This window comes from Schistocerca gregaria, chromosome 4, assembly GCF_023897955.1.
Source record: "Schistocerca gregaria isolate iqSchGreg1 chromosome 4, iqSchGreg1.2, whole genome shotgun sequence".
Lineage (NCBI taxonomy): Eukaryota > Metazoa > Arthropoda > Insecta > Orthoptera > Acrididae > Schistocerca > Schistocerca gregaria.
In genome coordinates, this window is record NC_064923.1 from 308387723 (window position 1) to 308406236 (window position 18514).

Sequence of the window (18514 nt, forward strand, 5' to 3'; positions counted from 1 at the left end):
TTTTGGCTAAAATATATTGTTGTAATGCTTTTTTTTATTTTCGTTTCTCAACCTACATATCCATTGAAAATATTCATAGTAATTGCAAGTGCATGTCCTGTTTTGTGTATCCTTATGCATGGAAGATTTTTCTAACATATTTTCTTGAATTATCTCTACTTGAACTCTAAACTCTTCCGTTTCACCAATGTCTTTCATTATAAACTTTGGTGCAATTCTTACGTCGACCAAGAATTTATTATTTTTGCACAGGCTCTTAAAGCTAACGTATTGGCCGTCTGTTCAAAAAACCTTACCTAAATGCTTTCAAATTTCATTAATAGAATGGAAAGATTTACTTGATACATTATATAAAAATTATCCACTATATGAAGCTTCAGTTGTTCATAAATTTAGAATAAAGACATCGTACACAAAAAATAACGCACACTGCGAAAACAAAACAATATATATGCTACCTGCCGAATTTAACAGCAAATAACTGCAGTAAGTATCAGTTGACTAATGAAGGCGATATGCAACGGTGAAGAGAATGCAATACGACTCCAAGTCCATTCTGTGATTCTTCGTTGCTGCGACAGTTCTGTCGTAAACAACCAGCTTTTACTCGTTTGTTATCCCGAATAAAGTGTAAACTAACAACCACAAAGGGAATGACCGATGTGACGTGTTGAAGTGGCTTGTGCGACTTACTATTCTTTGAATTTCAAGTGTCAATTTCGAACACACTTTATTTGGACAAGAACGAAATTGCTTCGACTCTAAGACGGAACTCCTTCTTCGCTTACTTATGTGTGTGGGAAGAAGGTTAGCATTGGAAAACTTTACATATATATTTCAGAATTTACCTAAAGAAAAATTTATTGTCTTCAGTAAGCAATTAACGAGTACAATAAATACATCGAGTTATCAACAAAATATTATAATATTTTGTTCTCATAAAACAGTTAGACATGTCAAGATTTAAAATACATTTTCAGTAGCTGTAAGTCAAAACAGTATATAAAAAAGCAGTCAAACAATTCATCTTGTATCGTTATTTGGTATTTATAGCGACAAGAAAATAATTTTTAAATACAAGCTAAGGTGAAAATAGTTAACAATTATTCAGTCTTAAAACGTATCCTTACTTGCTGTTTAATTCAGTACTTCTTATAATATCAATCCTTATGTGTGTTATTCTGTAACTATAATAGTTCTTTGTCTGTAGCAGTTTCCTGAGCACAGTTAAGATAACTTCCTACGTTCAGCCTTTACGTGAATTAAATAATAAAAGTGGAAATAACTCCAATCCCACTATGACTAGATTATTGTCTACACTCGCTATAACGTACACTAAAATCACCATAGTGTCCAGCCCTTTACCGCCGTTTATGTGAAGCTGAATACTTCAGTTCGTGAGACTGTCAGATTTTAATACGTGTCGTTACAGTTCTATTCTTACGTAACTAATTTAAAAAAACAAATTGTACAAGGGTCACCTAGGAAGTGTTGCTCCGTATTCGTTTCTTCAATAACTATTTGCTACTCTTGTCCACTTTGGTTGCTCCATAGACTTTACACTAATGGTTCATAATATTCCCCTATAGTTTATTTCTTCGCAAAGTGAAGCTCAGTGACAATGCTTGTGCCGTATATTACTTACGAACACCGTTTCGAAACGTCGCTGCAGCTGCGCTGTCTCTCCGAGAAAATAGAAATTTTGCGCTCCCAAGCAGGAACTGTTAAAGAGTTCATGTCTCACGTTTCACTCTCGCAAGACGGTTGTCGGATGAGAAGAAAAAATGTGGGGCGTTACTTTCTGGGGTACTCTCGAAGCTGTTGCACGTTTCAGAAAATTACGTGTTTCAAAATATTACGTGTTTGCGCAGAACATTACAAAGCAAAAATATTGTGATTTCGAATCAGTCTCCCTGTGGGATTAGGCTTTGATCAGTAGATAAGTACGGATGAGCAGCTCAGCAACCCACACTGTAGACAGCGTGCTGAGTCATAGCATGGAACACTCGTGACCGAATGAATAATGGCTGAGATAATGGCTCTGCTAGCACGTGGTCAGCTTCAAAAACGGGACTGATGACCCCAGGCAATGAAACTCAGAAGCACCCGATTCTTGGTTGACACTGCTGTGAGCATAGCTCCGCCGAGTTTTATTACTGTTCACGTGCTTCGGCAAACTTTCATATTCCTCACAGACTACTACACTATGACTGAGGTTACCTCAGGCGCCATTGTCACGTTCAGTTTCCTGGCACTTCGTTATTTCGGTCTAGTTGGTTAAGTATTCGTATTCAGACAGCTCACCAGCGTTGTCATGCGTCTGGAACACGATTAATGAACGTTCAGTCTAGGAAATGTGTGGGCCTTACTCCCGAATTGCGATAAAGACACAGAAAATATCTGTTGTTAAGATGAGAACACTAATGTCATAGTGGCATGTAACTGAGTTGTTTAGTATCGCCAGTTGTAGAAACCAAGTGTGGTAGTAGAGTGATTATGAAAGTAGACTAGTACTCAGGGGAAAATTGATGATCCAAATCTTGTCTATCTGTCATCTTTGGCTTTTTCTGGCAAATGGCTCTGAGCACTATGGGACTTAACATCTAAGGTCATCAGTCCCCCAGAACGTAGAACTAATTAAACCTAACTAACCTGAGGACAACACACACATCCATGCCCGAGGCAGGATTCGAAACTGCGACCGTAGCGGTCGCGCGGTTCCAGACGAGCGCCTAGAACGGCTCGGGCATTTCGGCCAGCCTTTTTCTGGCATTTGTCTGACCTACTTTAAGAGAATGTCGGGATGATTCTTCGCCCAGTACGGCAACCTATTTCCTTCTCAATTAAAATACAGTCCAAGTTTGTGCATCTTCACCAATAACTCCCACAGTCGACGGGTGTTGAACTCAGACCACTGTTCCTTCCACCCGTTGCTTATAGAACACTTTTTATATTATTGATATTTCTGATTTTCGGAATAAAACTCTAAATATAGTCCCTGCAGTCATTAAAATAATAATTACAATAATAATAAACATTTAGCAAGCGAGGTTTTGCAACGGCAGACTAGTTTGACCAGCCTTCCTTGCGTGATAGAAGAAAAAAGTTACAAAACATGAGCTTTGCGAATCATCAGAGATCACCACTGAAGAAACCACCAAGCTCAGGCCTTGACTGCGTGGGCGAACATGACGCTGTACGGGAAGGAGTAGACGGTGCCGCCCGGCAGAGTGTCAGCGCGTATCGTGCCGTTACTGTAGGCCTCTGCCACGCAGTCCTGCGTGAAGGCCTCCCGCTGCTGCTGCGGAATCCTACCGACGAACGGGTTTATCGCAGTTATCGTATCTGCAACACACAAAGCAATGCAAGAGGATGAGGTACAGCGTGAACCATCTATGAATGTTGATCTTAAATACACTCCTGGAAATTGAAATAAGAACACCGTGAATTCATTGTCCCAGGAAGGGGAAACTTTATTGACACATTCCTGGGGTCAGACACATCACATGATCACACTGACAGAACCGCAGGCACATAGACACAGGCAACAGAACATGCACAATGTCGGCACTAGTACAGTGTATATCCACCTTTCGCAGCAATGCAGGCTGCTATTCTCCCATGGAGACGATCGTAGAGATGCTGGATGTAGTCCTGTGGAACGGCTTGCCATGCCATTTCCACCTGGCGCCTCAGTTGGACCAGCGTTCATGCTGGACGTGCAGACCGCGTGAGACGACGCTTCATTCAGTCCCAAACATGCTCAATGGGGGACAGATCCGGAGATCTTGCTGGCCAGGGTAGTTGACTTATACCTTCTAGAGCACGTTGGATGGCACGGGATACATGCGGACGTGCATTGTCCTGTTGGAACAGCAAGTTCCCTTGCCGGTCTAGGAATGGTAGAACGATGGGTTCGATGACGGTTTGGATGTACCGTGCACTATTCAGTGTCCCCTCGACGATCACCAGAGGTGTACGGCCAGTGTAGGAGATCGCTCCCCACACCATGATGCCGGGTGCTGGCCCTGTGTGCCTTGGTCGTATGCAGTCCTGATTGTGGCGCTCACCTGCATGGCGCCAAACACTCATACGACCATCATTGGCACCAAGGCAGAAGCGACTCTCATCGCTGAAGACGACACGTCTCCATTCGTCCCTCCATTCACGCCTGTCGCGACACCACTGGAGGCGAGCCGCACGATGTTGGGGCGTGAGCGGAAGACGGCCTAACGGTGTGCGGGACCGTAGCCCAGCTTCATGGAGACGTTTGCGAATGGTCATCGCCGATACCCCAGGAGCAACAGTGTCCCTAATTTAATGAGAAGTGGCGGTGCGGTCCCCTACGGCACTGCGTAGGATCCTATGGTCTTGGCGTGCATCCGTGGGTCGCTGCGGTCCGGTCCCAGGTCGACGGGCACGTGCACCTTCCGCCGACCACTGGCGACAACATGTACTGTGGAGACCTCACGCCCCACGTGTTGAGCAATTCGGCGGTACGTCCACCCGGCCTCCCGGATGCCCACTATACGCCCTCGCTCAAAGTCCGTCAACTGCACATACGGTTCACGTCCACGCTGTCGCGGCATGCTACCAGTGTTAAAGACAGCGATGGAGCTCCGTATGCCACGGCAAACTGGCTGACACTGACGGTGGCGGTGCACAAATGCTGCGCAGCTAGCGCCATTCGACGGCCAACACCGCGGTTCCTGGTGTGTCCGCTGTGCCGTGCGTGTGATCATTGCTTGTACAGCCCTCTCGCAGTGTCCGGAGCAAGTATGGTGGGTCTGACACACCGGTGTCAATGTGTTCTTTTTTCCATTTCCAGGAGTGTATATTATGACTATTAAGGTAAATACATTGTTTGTTCTCTATTAAAATCTTTCATTCGCTAACTATGCCTATCAGTAGTTAGTGCCTTCCGTAGTTTGAATCTTTTATTTAGCTGGCAGTAGTGGCGCTCGCTGTATTGCAGTAGCTTGAGTAACGAATATTTTTGTGAGGTAAGTGATTTGTGAAACGTTAGTATTAGTCAGGTTAATATTAGTCAGGGCCATTCTTTCGTAGGGAGTACTGAAAGTCAGATTGCGTTGCGCTAAAAAAATATTCTGTGTCAGTTTAAGCACAGTTATGCATAAATTTTTCTAAGGGGACGCTTCATATGTCGACCCTTAGCCGAGGATGCCTTACTGGAATCTTCTGACTTTTTCTTGTAGTTTGTGTAGTTAGTGTAACCTTTGTTTATTGCTAGCGCGTAATTGTAGAGAGAATTTCCTCTGTAGTTGCAGTCTTTCATTGTTGTACAGTAAAACAGTTGTGGCATGCATGGAGGTTTGCACCAAGTATTTCGCAGCTTTTTCCATTTCCAGGAGTGTATATCTGGTATAGCGAAATTAAATTTTCTCTCTGCAGTGGAGTGTGCAATGATATGAAACTTTCTGACAGATAAAAACTGTGTACCAAAGCGAGACTCGAACTCGGGATCTTTGCTTTTCGCGGGCACGTGCTCTACCCACCTTTTTTTGTGGATCTCATTTTGTTCTACACTGCTGGTCATTAAAATTGCTACACCACGAAGACGAGTTGCTATATAAGCGAAATTTAACCTACAGGAATAAGGTGCTGTGATATGCAAATAATTAGTTTTTCAGAGATTTCACACAAGGTTTGCACCAGTGACGAGCCTACAACGTGCTCACATGAGGAAAGTTTCCAACCGATTTCTCATACACAAACATCAGTTGACAGGCGTTGCCTGGTGAAACGTTGTTGTGATGCCTCGTGTAAGAAGGAGAAATCCGTACCATCACGTTTCAGACTTTGATGAAGGTCGGATTGTATTCTATCGACATTGCGGTTTATCGTATCGTGTCATTGCTGCCTGCGTTGGTCGAGATACAATGACTGTTAGCATAATGGGGAATTGATGGGTTCAGGAGGGTAGTACGGTACGCCGTGCTGGATCCCAACGGCCTCGCGTCACTAGCAGTCGAGATGACAGGCATCTTATCCGCATGGCTGTAACGGATTCTGCAGCCACGTCTCTATCCCTGAGTCAACAGATGTGGACGTTTGCAAGACAACAACCATCTGCACGAACAGTTCGACGACGTTTGCAGCAGCAGGGACTATCAGCTCGGTGACCATGGCTGCGGTTACCCTTGACGCTGCATCACAAACAGGAGCGCCTGCGATGGTGTACTCAACGACGAACCTGGGTGCACGAATGGCAAAACGTCATTTTTTCGGATGAATCCAGGTTCTGTATACATCATAATGATGGTCGCATCCGTGTTTGACGACATCGCGGTGAACGTACATTGGAAGCATGTATTCGTCATCGCCATACTGGCGTATCACCCGGCGTGATGGTACGGGGTGCCAATGGTTACACGTCTCGGTCACCTCTTGTTCGCATTGACGGCACTTTGAACAGTGGACGTTACATTTCAGATGTGTTACGACCCGTGGCTCTACCCTTCACTCGATCTCTGCGGAACCCTACATTTCAGCAGGATAATGCATGACCGCATGTTGCAGGTCCTATACGGGCCTTTCTGGATATAGAAAATGTTTGACTGCTGCCCTGGCCAGCACATTCTCCAGATCTCTCAGCATGTCTGGTCAATGGTGGCCGAGCAACTGGGTCGTCACAATACGTCAGTCACTACTCTTGATTAACTGTGGTATAGTGTTGAAGATGCATGGGCAGGTGTACCTGTACACGCCATACAAGCTCTGTTTGACTCAATGCCCAGGCGTATCAAGGCCGTTATTACGGCCAGAGGTGGTAGTTCTGGGTACTGATTTCTGAGGATCTATGCACCCAAATTGCGTGAAAATGTAACCACATGTCAGTTCTAGTATAATATATTTGTCCATTTCTTCTTGGTGTAGCAATTTTAATGGCCAGTAGTGTATAAAGTTCGTTGAATATGTTCGGGGCGGACGTCCGGTCACGCTAAACTACCGTGCCGGCGTCCGACTGAGCTTCCGAAGCTCTCCCGCGAACCTTGCAAGACTAGCAACGGTCCCGAGTTCGAGTCTCGGTGCGGCACACAGTTTCAATCCGCCAGCAAATTTCATATCAGTGCACACGCCGCTGCAGAGCGGAAACATCACCCCGACTGAGACTAAGGCATGTTTCAGCGGTATCCTTCCTTCCAGAAGTGCTAGTCTTGCAAGGTTCGCAGGAGAGCTTCTGTGAAGTTTGGAAGGTAGTAGAGGAGGTACTGGTGTAAATAAAGCTGTGAGGACGGGTCGTGAGTCGTATTTGGGTAGTTCAGTCGGTATGGCACTTTGTAATCTGCCAGGAAGCTTCATAAGTATTTCTATTTAAGGGAAGAATATTTTTCTAAAGCATCAACGTTCGTTTCCATTTAACCTAGGGATATACTGAAGCTTTTTAAAAACGAATCTATGTTCATTCTGTAGACTATAAAATGAGCTACAGCGTTATACAACTTATTTTGTTTACCAATTTCTTTAATTTTCCTTGTGAGACTGAGGCCTTCAAATCCTTACATCCAACCAGACATTCTCTAAGACTCTCTTCTAAGGAAACATTGGAATAAGCTTCGGGTACCTATTATCTATACTGATAAAGTAATTATAACAATTATAATAATAATAATTGATACAGTGAGTAAGCGCTGTAATAAATATATTTGAGAAGGCGACGAGCAGAATCGCCGTTTGAAGGAGGGTCTTGGTGCTCGGTTCCTATCTGAGGTAGAAACATTTGGTGAAAACTTTTTGGTTTAGCACGGACCCGTGCAATTTTGTACAGCCATTCGATCATTTTTCTTACTGTAGTACGTTGAATTGTGTTAAACGAGATTTGAATGATGAACCGGATCTGACGTAGCGGGCCAATGCTGCGAATAGATTCATTTCTTTTGCAAAAGATTTTAATTTGGCTGAAATTATTGTTCGCTGATGGCAATATTTGTACTCGTAAGTGCACGTCAGGATTTTACGTGCGAAAAACACGCATTTCTGGGAGACTTTAAAGTCGTAGTTGAAACTCTGCACGTAAGTTAATAAATAGAAAAACTCAAAACGAAAATGTTTTATCTAGTGATCTTCACCCGTTATCGAGATACGATAGTCTATGTCTTATGTCGAACTCTCTGTTCAGAACAACCGATGCCGTCACCCCTTAAAGCATGGTTCTTTCCTCCTGACTCAAACTGTACGCGTGAGGTGTTGCGTCTAAGCTGCTGCGACTGCGCCACCGAAAAAGACAAACGAAATCCACAGCACTGACATTTCGGTAACGTATACACAAGAACAACACTCTCAAACGCTGATGACGTGGCAATTTTCACGAGGCTATAAATGAAATACTTAAAGAAAAATCTTAAATATAAATTTTATTTTACTTTGTTTTCAGGCTGAAGCATTTTATTGTACAGGCTTAGATAATGTAGGAGTTGTTGAAACTCAGCAGTGGGATTGCAAATTCCGCGTTGTAATGCTGTTTACAGCAGCAAAATCCTGAAATCCGTTGGTATTGATCGTCACTTTATTTTACACCTGCGTATCAGATGAAACGAGTGAAATGGTTGAATATCAGTAGGATTGGCTGTTTAAGAGTAAAGCTGAAATCTTCATGATGATTTCAGAAGTGGTCGTCCAAGGGCAGAACACTGATGAAAAAATTAACGAAAATTAGCGGTACACGATATTTCAACGAACAGACTACTTTCCACAACTTTCAGTGAGTATTCTGCAGCAGGTCGTCACCAAACAACTAATGCACGGCAGGTGCTCTTCCCTTTCGGGACGTAAAACTCGTTTCTGAGAACCACAAATGCTTCTTGAGACTTTCTATTTTTGCGCTGCGATATGCAATGAGAAGGCCTACACAACCGAATTGTACTACCGACTGACAACTGCGGAGTAATACTACCAACATAAAATAAACAAAACTGTGTAATAAAATTTAAGACCACCGCTTGTGTTACGCTAAAGCAAGCTTGCTTGTTGATAGTATGGAACGAGGAACGGAACTTCTGAAACATTCTGTCGACCGTTACGAGAACTGAGACGAGGCATACTCAGCAACTGTTGCGGTCTCTGCAATATAAGTGCCGTGATTTTGCACCCTGTAAATAAAAACTGTCTTCCCAGTTCCAAAAGGACGCCTTCAAAATCCGCCTTGTAGGATGAATTGGTTCTAAATGCACACTTTCTTCATAGAGAAGAAAAATACAACTTTTCATCAAGGGATGGCTGTGACTTCGTGGGTTGTATATTGATGAAGAGGGTATTTGTCAACTACTTAGAGGATTCAGTGACGATTTCTGTCCGGGCGGCGATGGTAGAGAAACATGGTACAAAGGACAAAGCCAAGTTTTGTGGTATAAACATTCTGCAGTTATTGCCGTATTTTATTTATAGCCAAACAGAGATTACTTTTCGCATAGCCCACAAAATAAAATAATACTTGTGGATGATACGTAATTTAATGTAAAACATTCACAAGTTATCCCCAAATCCAATATGCATTTCATTAAAGTCCAATACAGCTCTTAACCCAATTTAGCTTTTCCTATTATTTATTTTATTTGCAATTATTTGCTGGTAGCTATTTGTAGTGACATACACTACTTCAAAATAATTGAATTTAGATAGCAGAAATATATGAACGGTTAGTGAACTACCCTACTATATTCTCATAATTTTATTTCCGTACATCTCTCAAGTCGTCCGTGACTTATATATCACTTACTTATAACAGTTTGTTCATCCATAGAACAGTAGCTGACTTCTTCACTGCGGCATGTCTTTATAGATAACCCAGCTTCACGCAGGTATTTCGCCAGGTCGGCCTTTGGACTTTGCGTGCGTAGGTAGGGTGGCTCGAACTGACGGTAATCCTGCAACAGACCAAGCATACTCATTCTTAAATGTGATCAGCACACACGCTCACACACACACACACACACACACACACACACACACACACACACACACACACACACACACACACACACACAGTAATGCTTTGTTTCAAGTTGGGATTCTCGACATTTTGTTTGCTGTGACTGATTACGTTAGAGAGCCGTTAAAGTTTGATGGAGTTCCATGGCTCTGTGTTCCACTAGAAGTAAGTATTAAAACTTATCGTGACAGCTCTAATAAAACATAGATAAATTACATACAGCTTACCGTCATGTAGGCGCTCCAACGAGAAGACCTGGCCAGTGTTTCGAACATCATGTAGAGGGGACCGCCGGTCACGATGATCAGGACAGTTTCACCCCCAGGGGACAGAAGTTTGCTGATGTTCTGAATGGCAACTCTGCAATGAAGAGCTTCATATCAGCATGACTCTGTTTTTTAAACGGTCAGCTGAACAGAGGTAGCAGAAAAACTATTTGTATAAACATGTTCATTACACATAAGTATTGGTCTGATACTTCAGCAGCTCTGCAGCATGCTCGATCCAGTCATATTTATTTTCAAGCTGAAATCCGATGATTTTAACGTTGTGAAACGTGTCATATTTTAGTTACATACTGCGGGTAAATCTCTTATAAGTTCCGAGCTGCAGATAATGTATTTTTTAGAAGTTAAGCAGCAAAGAGTTGGCTAGGAACCATTTATTGCTGCGCATGAAATTTTTATCAACTGATCTATGTTAGATTTGTCACTTATTGTAATGTTTGTATTATCTGAGAACAAAACAGATTTGGCATCTGATAAGGCTGCTGACGGAAGGTTGTTAACGTGTACAAGAAAAAGTAATGGCCCTAAGATGAACCTTGTGTGACACCATATGTAATTATTTCCCCGTTGTATAATGCCTTGCATCTTAATACAGGACTGTTTCTTGTAGACACCCCCTGTTTCATATCACAGACATGCGACTGAAAACATTTTACTGCATTTCCTGTTATACCGTAATAATACGAATATACAACATGCAATACAATTAAATGGGCCACTTTTTTAAAACCTCGTAACTGTCTTCTACTGCGAATCAGAAGTTTGAAACTTGACACAAAGGTGCCTACAACCTTCTTCTGTAAAGGTGCAAATGTGTGGCACCCTGCGATGCAACGCTTCAAACAACAAGGCGACGCATGCTCAAAAACGTGTCACATGCTGGGATGCTCCCCAAACCCCTTCTTACACATATTTCATTCCTTATTTTGAAGCCTCTGCAATGGGGTCAGAACCGTGACGCCCAACGTTAAAATCAAGTGGTCTGAGTAACCAGGCAAACTTTTCAAACACACCGCCGCTCAGAATCTACGCTAAAAGGCCCCCGGCAGTGGCATAAAGACCGTCGATGAAAATACTCCTACACTTGGGGCATTGATTCCCACAAACTTCGAGATCGTAAACGAAAGTTCGCAGTACGAAGAGGAGTGGAACAACGCTCTGGACAACGTCCTGACACTGCTAGGAACCGATTAATTACTTCTCTAGGGAAATCATGCATCTGCAACGCGATTTAACCTGATCTTCCTAACTTAGAGTGTAGTGCCATCGCGATTTTTATTCTGGTATACAGGGTGCAAGCGGTAGGCACCCTCTGAGACCCGCAGTTCCACAACATCGTCACATGACATACGCACACATTTCTTGAGTACTACAAAGCTGTACCTGTACAGAGATTTCGACACTCATTCAAGTGAGTGCCGCACCGCTGCTTATCCAGCGCCTTAGGGCAGGCAACCCCTTAGACAACCCTTACATTCCACATTCCCGCAAGCAAAAGTTACAGAAGCAGTTTGACTTCTGTAAGCTGAGAAGATCAGTACAGTCTGCCTGTGATTAAAAAACAAGGCAGTATAGCAGTCTGACTGGAATACTCTCTTCAAATTCTGAAGATTGCTGGGATAAAATACAGGGAGCGAAAGGCTATTTACAATTTATACAGAAACAAGGTGGCAGTTATAAGAGTTGAGGGACATGAAAGGGAAGCAGTGGTTGGGAAGGGAGTGAGACAGGGTTGTAGCCTCTCCCCGATGTTGCTCAATCTGAATATTGAGCAAGCAGTAAAGGAAACAAAAGAAAAATTCGGAGTAGGTATTAAAATCCATGGAGAAGAAACAAAAACTTTGAGGTTCGCCGATGGCATTGTAATTCTGTCAGAGACAGCAAAAGACTTGGAAGAACAGTTGAATGGAATCGACAGTGTCTTGAAAGGAGGGTTGAACATCAACAAAAGCAAAACGAGGATAATGGAATGTAGTCGAGTTAAATTGGGTGATGCTAAGGGAATTAGATTAGGAAATGCGACACTTAAAGTAGTAAAGGAGTTTTGCTATTTGGGGAGCAAAATAACTGATGATGGTCGAAGTAGACAGGATATAAAATGTAGACTGGCAAAGGCAGGGAAAGCGTTTCTGAAGAAGAGAAATTTGTTAATATCGGGTATAGATGTAAGTGTCAGGAAGTCAAAATGGTTCAAATGGCTCTGAGCACTATAGGACTTAACATGTATGGTCATCGGTCTCCTAGAACTTATAACTACTTAAACCTAACTACAATAAGGACAACACACAACACCCAGCCATCACGAGGCAGAGAAAATCCCTGACGCCGCCGGGAATCGAACCCGGGAACCTGGGCGCGGGAGCGAGAACTCTACCGCACAACCACGACATGCGGGCGTCAGGAAGTCATTTCGAAAAGTATTTGTATGGAGTGTAGCCATGTATGGAAGTGAAACATGAACGATAAATAGTTTGTACAAGAAGAGAATAGAAGCTTTCGAAATGTGGTGCTACAGAAGATTGCTGAAGGTTAGATGGGTAGGTACTGAATAGGATTGGGGAGAAGAGGAGTTTGTGGCACAATTTGACTAGAAGAAGGGATCGGTTGGTAGGACATGTTTTAAGGCGTCAAGGGATCACCAATTTAGTATTGGAGGGCAGCTTTGAGGGTAAAAATCGTAGAGGGAGACCAAGAGATGAATACACTATGCAGATTCAGAAGGATGTAGGCTGCAGTACTCGCTGGGAGATGAAGAAACTTGCACAGGATAGAGAGACATGGAGAGCTGCATCAAACCAGTCTCAGGACTGAAGACCACAACAAACAATCGCAGTCTCAGAGAGAGGCTATTCGCAGATAATGCTGCTTCATATAGGGAAGTTGCTGTACCAGAAAATTGTAAGCGAATACATGAAGACCCATAGACAATGGACAGTCGATGCAGGGGACGACAGTAGACTCTCAACATAATCAAATGTAGTATATTTTGCTTGTATAGGCATAAAGACCCATTCTTATTTTGTTACACGAATGTCACACAAGCAGTGTCGTTAAATACCTACTTTTATGCTTTCAGAATGATTTAAAACGACATGACGGCTTGAAACTGACTGTCGAAAAAACAAATGCCTGATTGAGATTCACTGGAATAATCCTAAAGAAAAGCTAATCTCCTGCAAAAGAGGTAACTCAAAAAACTCTTTTGACTGATGCTTGAGTAATTCTCGCTATTGTGGGACATATCAGATAGGACTGATTCAGGAGAGAAAGAAGATCCAAAAAAAAAGAAGAGTGCACTTTTCCGTGACAGATTGAACAATTTCAAGCGGGACGTACTTCACGTGTCTTTTTCGGCCAATCACGTCGCTAGTGCAGTGCGTGATGAGGCTGCTTACCTCTGATCCTGGACCCAGTGCAGGCAGAAGAAGGAGAACACCTTTGGGAACGGTCCCAGCCTCCAGACGTCGGTTTCTTCAATACGCGGCGTGCCAATGTCCAGCTGACAGAAGCGCAGGCGTTGTCCGGAGAACCTGTCTGCAGCCTTGGCTACCATGGCGGGGCTGATGTCTACAGCGAGGATTCTGACTGCTGGTGGCAGTCGTGGCAGCAGCTCGTGTCTCGTGACGTCACCAGCACCACAGCCAACGTCCAGCACAGCGCCTTGCTCGCAACGCCAGTCCAGAGCCGGCCACAGGTCCCGTAGCACCTTGTTCACAAACTGCTGCTGAAGGGTGCTAGATGTGGCGTACAGATCTGCGTCGTTCATTTTACCTGTAACGTCATTCTCATCATAGCTGTTGCCATTATGAGGCGATGGGCGTATGTAGCCAATGTGGACACGAAGAAACCAAGTAAAAGAGACTGAGAGTTTGTTGTGCTGGTGCCCCCAGAGACATTAGAGACTAAATAAATTCAACCTCGGATAGGACAAGATAACAATATGGTGCGTAGCTCCTGGTCACTTCGCTCGGTGTCAAAAAGAATACGAAAAGGATCGCAGACGATCCAACCTGGAAATCTTACGTGGCTACATCGCCTGACAGACCTATACAGGGTGTTACGAAAAGGTACGGCCAGACATTCAGGAAACATTCCTCACACACAAATAAAGAAAAGATGTTAAGTGGACATGTGTCCGGAAACGCTTAATTTCCATGTTAGAGCTCATTTTAGTTTCGTCAGTATGTACTGTACTTCCTCGATTCACCGCCAGTTGGCCCAATTGAAGGACGGTAATGTTGACTTCGGTGCTTGTGTTGACATGCGACTCATTGCTCTACAGTACTAGCATCAAGCACATCAGTACGTGGCATCAACAGGTTAGTATTGTCACGAACGTGGTTTTGCAGTCAGTGCAATGTTTAGAAATGCAAAGTTGGCAGATGCCCATTAGCCGTGGCGCGGTACGTTTGTATCGAGACAGATTTCCAAAAGGAAGGTGTCCCGACAGGAAGACATTCGTAGCAATTGATCGGCGTCTTAGGGAGCACGGAACATTCCAGCCAATGACTAGCGAATGGGGAAGACCTAGAACGACGAGGACACCTGCAATGGACGAGGCAATTCTTCGTGCAGTTGACGATAACCCTAATGTCAGCGCCAGAGAAGTTGCTGCTGTACAAGGTAACATTGACCACGTCACTGTATGGAGAGTGCTACGGGAGAACCAGTTTTTTCCCTACCATGTACAGCGTGTGCAGGCACTATCAGCAGCTGATTGGCCTCCACGGGTACACTTCTGCGAATGGTTCATCCAGCAATGTCTCAATCCTCATTTAAGTGCAAATGTTCTCTTTACGGATAAAGCTTCATTCCAACGTGATCAAATTGTAAATATCCACAATCAACATGTGTGGGCTGACGAGTATCCGCACGCAATTGTGCAATCACGTCAACAACACAGATTTTCTGTGAACGTTTGGGCAGGCATTGTTGGTGATGTCTTGATTGGGCCCCACGTTCTTCCACCTACGCTCAATGGAGCACGTTATCATGATTTCATACGGGACACTCTACCTGTTCTGCTAGAACACGTGCCTTTACAAGTACGACACAACATGTGGTTCATGCACGATGGACTCCTGCACATGTCAGTCGAAGTGTTCGTACGCTTCTCAACAACAGATTCGGTGACCGATGGATTGGTAGAGGCGGACCAATTCCACGGCCTCCACGCTCTCCTGACCTCAACCCTTTGACTTCCATTTATGGGGGCATTTGAAAGCTCTTGTCTACGCAACCCCGGTACCAAATGTAGAGACTCTTCGTGCTCGTATTGTGGACGGCTGTGATACAATACGCCATTCTCAAGGGCTGCATCAGCGCATCAGGGATTCCATGCGACGGAGGGTGGATGCACGTATCCTCGCTCCTGTAACACAGTGTTTGAAGACACGCTGGTACGTTCTGTTGCTATGTGTTTCCATTCCATGATTAATGTGATTTGAAGAGAAGTAATAAAATGAGCTCTAACATGGAAAGTAAGCGTTTCCGGACACATGTCCACATAAAATATTTTCTTTCTTTGTGTGTGAGGAATGTTTCCTGAAAGTTTGGTCGTACCTTTTTGTAACACCCTGTATATTAAATCATAGTTTCGTTTGCTTTTCCTTGAACATTAATCTCGGACTGAGTGCCAAATAGGAGAAACGAAGTTAGAACAGGTGGACTGTTCCAAGTACTTAGGATGCATATTCTCACAGGATGGCAACATAGTGAAAGAACTAGAAGCGAGGTGTAGCAAAGGTAATGCAGTGAGCGCTCAGCTACGATCTACTCTCTTCTGCAAGAAGGAAGTCAGTACCAAGAATAAGTTATCTGTGCACCGTTCAATCTTTCGACCAACTTTGTTGTATGGGAGCGAAAGCTGGGTGGATTCAGGTTACCTTATCAATAAGGTTGAGGTTCCGCATGTTAAAGTAGCTAGGATGATTGCGGGTACTAGTAGATGGGAACAATGGCAGGAGGGTGTCCACAATGAGGAAATCAAAGAAAAACTGGGAATGAACTCTATAGATGTAGCAGTCAGGGCGAACTGGCTTAGATGGTGGGGTCATGTTACACGCATGGGAGAAGCAAGGTTGCCCAAGAGACTCATGGGTTCAGCAGTAGAGGGTGGGAGGAGTCGGGGTAGACCAAGGAGAAGATACCTGGATTCGGTTAAGAATGATTTTGAAGTAATAGGCTTATCATCAGAAGAGGCACCAATGTTAGCACTGAATAGGGGATCGTGGAGGAATTTTATAAGGGGGGCTATGCTCCAGACTGAACGCTGAAAGGCATAATGTCTTAAATGATGATGATGATGATGATTAATCTCTTACTCTGCTTGACAAAGCAACCCAACGCCCGTGTTGTAAGTCTACAGCTGCATTACAGTTCTTTTGGTAGATCTACTCACTTTGTTATGACGGAATAGCCTAATGAGACAACAGACACTGTTCAGTTGCATTACGATGAGAATTACGATAGAAGTCAGATACAATCTTTAGTGGACTCTTGCTTTTAACAGGAAATGCTATGTGTAAAGAGAAGGCCTGTCCCTCTTACCTTGCGTCCATCCCAGCGTACTGGCTCCACTGTTTAATGATTTGGCAAATTTACTCGTATTTTATTTTAAGTTATATCTCAAGAAAAGACCATGAAGGTAAAATAAGAGAGACTCGTTCTCACTGAGGGCTAACCAGCAATCGTTCTTCATACGAACTATTCGTGACTGGAACAGGAAGAGAGGGAAGTGATGTGGTACACAAACTACTCTGCGTGGCACAGCTTAAATGGCTCGCAGACTATAGATGTAGATGCAGAAAAGAGAAGAAATATAGTTTCGCATTTCATTAGTAAAAATTAGAGGACGGACATTGACATATAGGTGGCGCTACTATTTTCGCGATGCGCAGACGGAGGACATCATGACAAATGCAACTCCACCAAGATGTGGATGAGTATGTCTATCATTTTCTACGGTCAAAAATGACTATTTTCTCACTTTTTCTACAGTACTTTGCAGATATTAAAACTGTTTTGAATTTATTAAGTTCTTAAATATTGTTAAAAATATCGTACATTACTGAATTTAAGTATAAAATCTGTCGTAGTAGATATTCCTTTCGCGAATACAGACAAGGACGTTTCATACACATATATGGATTTGGTGTCTGTTCTTTCGGAGATGTCCGAAAGAACAGACACCATTGATAACCTGCAGCCGCCTAGAACGAAATTAGAATTATATTACAACCTTTAGCTGCTGACGGGCGTTGATATGTATCAACGGGGACAGGTGAAAATGTGTGCTCTGACCGGGACTCGAAGGCGGGATCTCCTGCTTGCATGGCAGACGCTCTATCCATCTGAGCCACCGAGGATAGTGCGACTGCAGCGCCTATCTTGCACACGCCTCCCGTTAGACCCACATTCTCACCTTGTGTGTCCCGAGTTCGAGTCCCGGTCGGGGCATACATTTTCACCTGTCCCCATTGATATATGTCAACGCCCGTCAGCAGCTGAATGTATTAATATCATTCTAAGGAGGTTTCACTCCGTCCACAAAACCCCGATCGCTACGTACTGTTGACAAGACAATGAAAACCATTTGCAGCACGCGGATTTAGATTTGATTTTATTCTTTTTATTATTTCATAGGTAACTACTTCGCAGAGTTTGTAGATAATGCGATGGTTCTTTCTTTCCTCTTTTTATCGACTGATAGTCTGAATATGGCCATTTGTCTGCCTAAACTGGCAACAGCTTTGCGAACCGCACATGTAATTGCGTCGAAAACGATAAGAATTAAAAAGAACCTGCTGTTCTCAGTGATCAAGGACTGGCCAACGACAGTTATATTTTACGTACCGCAAGTCTTTCAGATGTAAAAAACATGCAATAACATAGTGACACCAGTCTCAGGGTACACACCTTTGAGGCTCCTTACTGCTGCGAGGATGAGAGTTCTACTGGTGCTGCTGCAGTTACGGCTTGTTCTTATATCGAAGATGTTTGGTAACGGTGAGACTAGTCAAAATTCCAGCTAACCGTTGCAGCGGTGATTCACCGCGCTGGCGCCCGCGCGGGACTTTCTCTCTGCCAGATCACAAAACGCCAGTTTGAGGCGGTCCAAAGCGTTATCACCCAGCGTTCCTCGTCACGAAGGAAGTGGTATTGTCTATTGCATTAGACTGACAGTCAGCTAACAGCTGCAAACAATTCTTTACAAGTGGGCTAAAGCCTACGGCAATATATATTCGTCTCCCTTCAGCATAAATTTGCTTCCACTGAG

The 18514-nt window shown here is 43.7% G+C and overlaps 1 protein-coding gene across 1 annotated transcript; it reads right to left on the reverse strand.

Moving 5' to 3' along the window:
• Positions 1-831: 831 nt before the first annotated feature.
• LOC126267114 (juvenile hormone acid O-methyltransferase-like) lies at positions 832-18200 on the reverse strand. Its single transcript, XM_049972025.1, has 5 exons — positions 18154-18200; positions 13632-14007; positions 10177-10309; positions 9737-9884; positions 832-3345 (listed from the first exon to the last, which is right to left on the reverse strand). Exons 2-5 carry the CDS (start codon positions 14000-14002, stop codon positions 3164-3166), a joined length of 834 nt encoding a protein of 277 aa, XP_049827982.1. The 5' UTR covers positions 14003-14007; positions 18154-18200; the 3' UTR covers positions 832-3163.
• Between the last annotated feature and the right edge of the window lie 314 nt (positions 18201-18514).

Coding starts and splice junctions, on each gene's coding strand:
- LOC126267114 (XM_049972025.1), bottom strand. CDS start 14,002: ATGAACGACGCAGATCTGTACGCCACATCTAGCACCCTTCAGCAGCAG. Junction 9,885..10,176: donor GTTGGAGCGCCTACATGACG/GTAAGCTGTATG, acceptor GGTCTGTTGCAG/GATTACCGTCAGTTCGAGCC. Junction 3,346..9,736: donor GGATGAACAAACTGTTATAA/GTAAGTGATATA, acceptor TGTGTGTTGCAG/ATACGATAACTGCGATAAAC.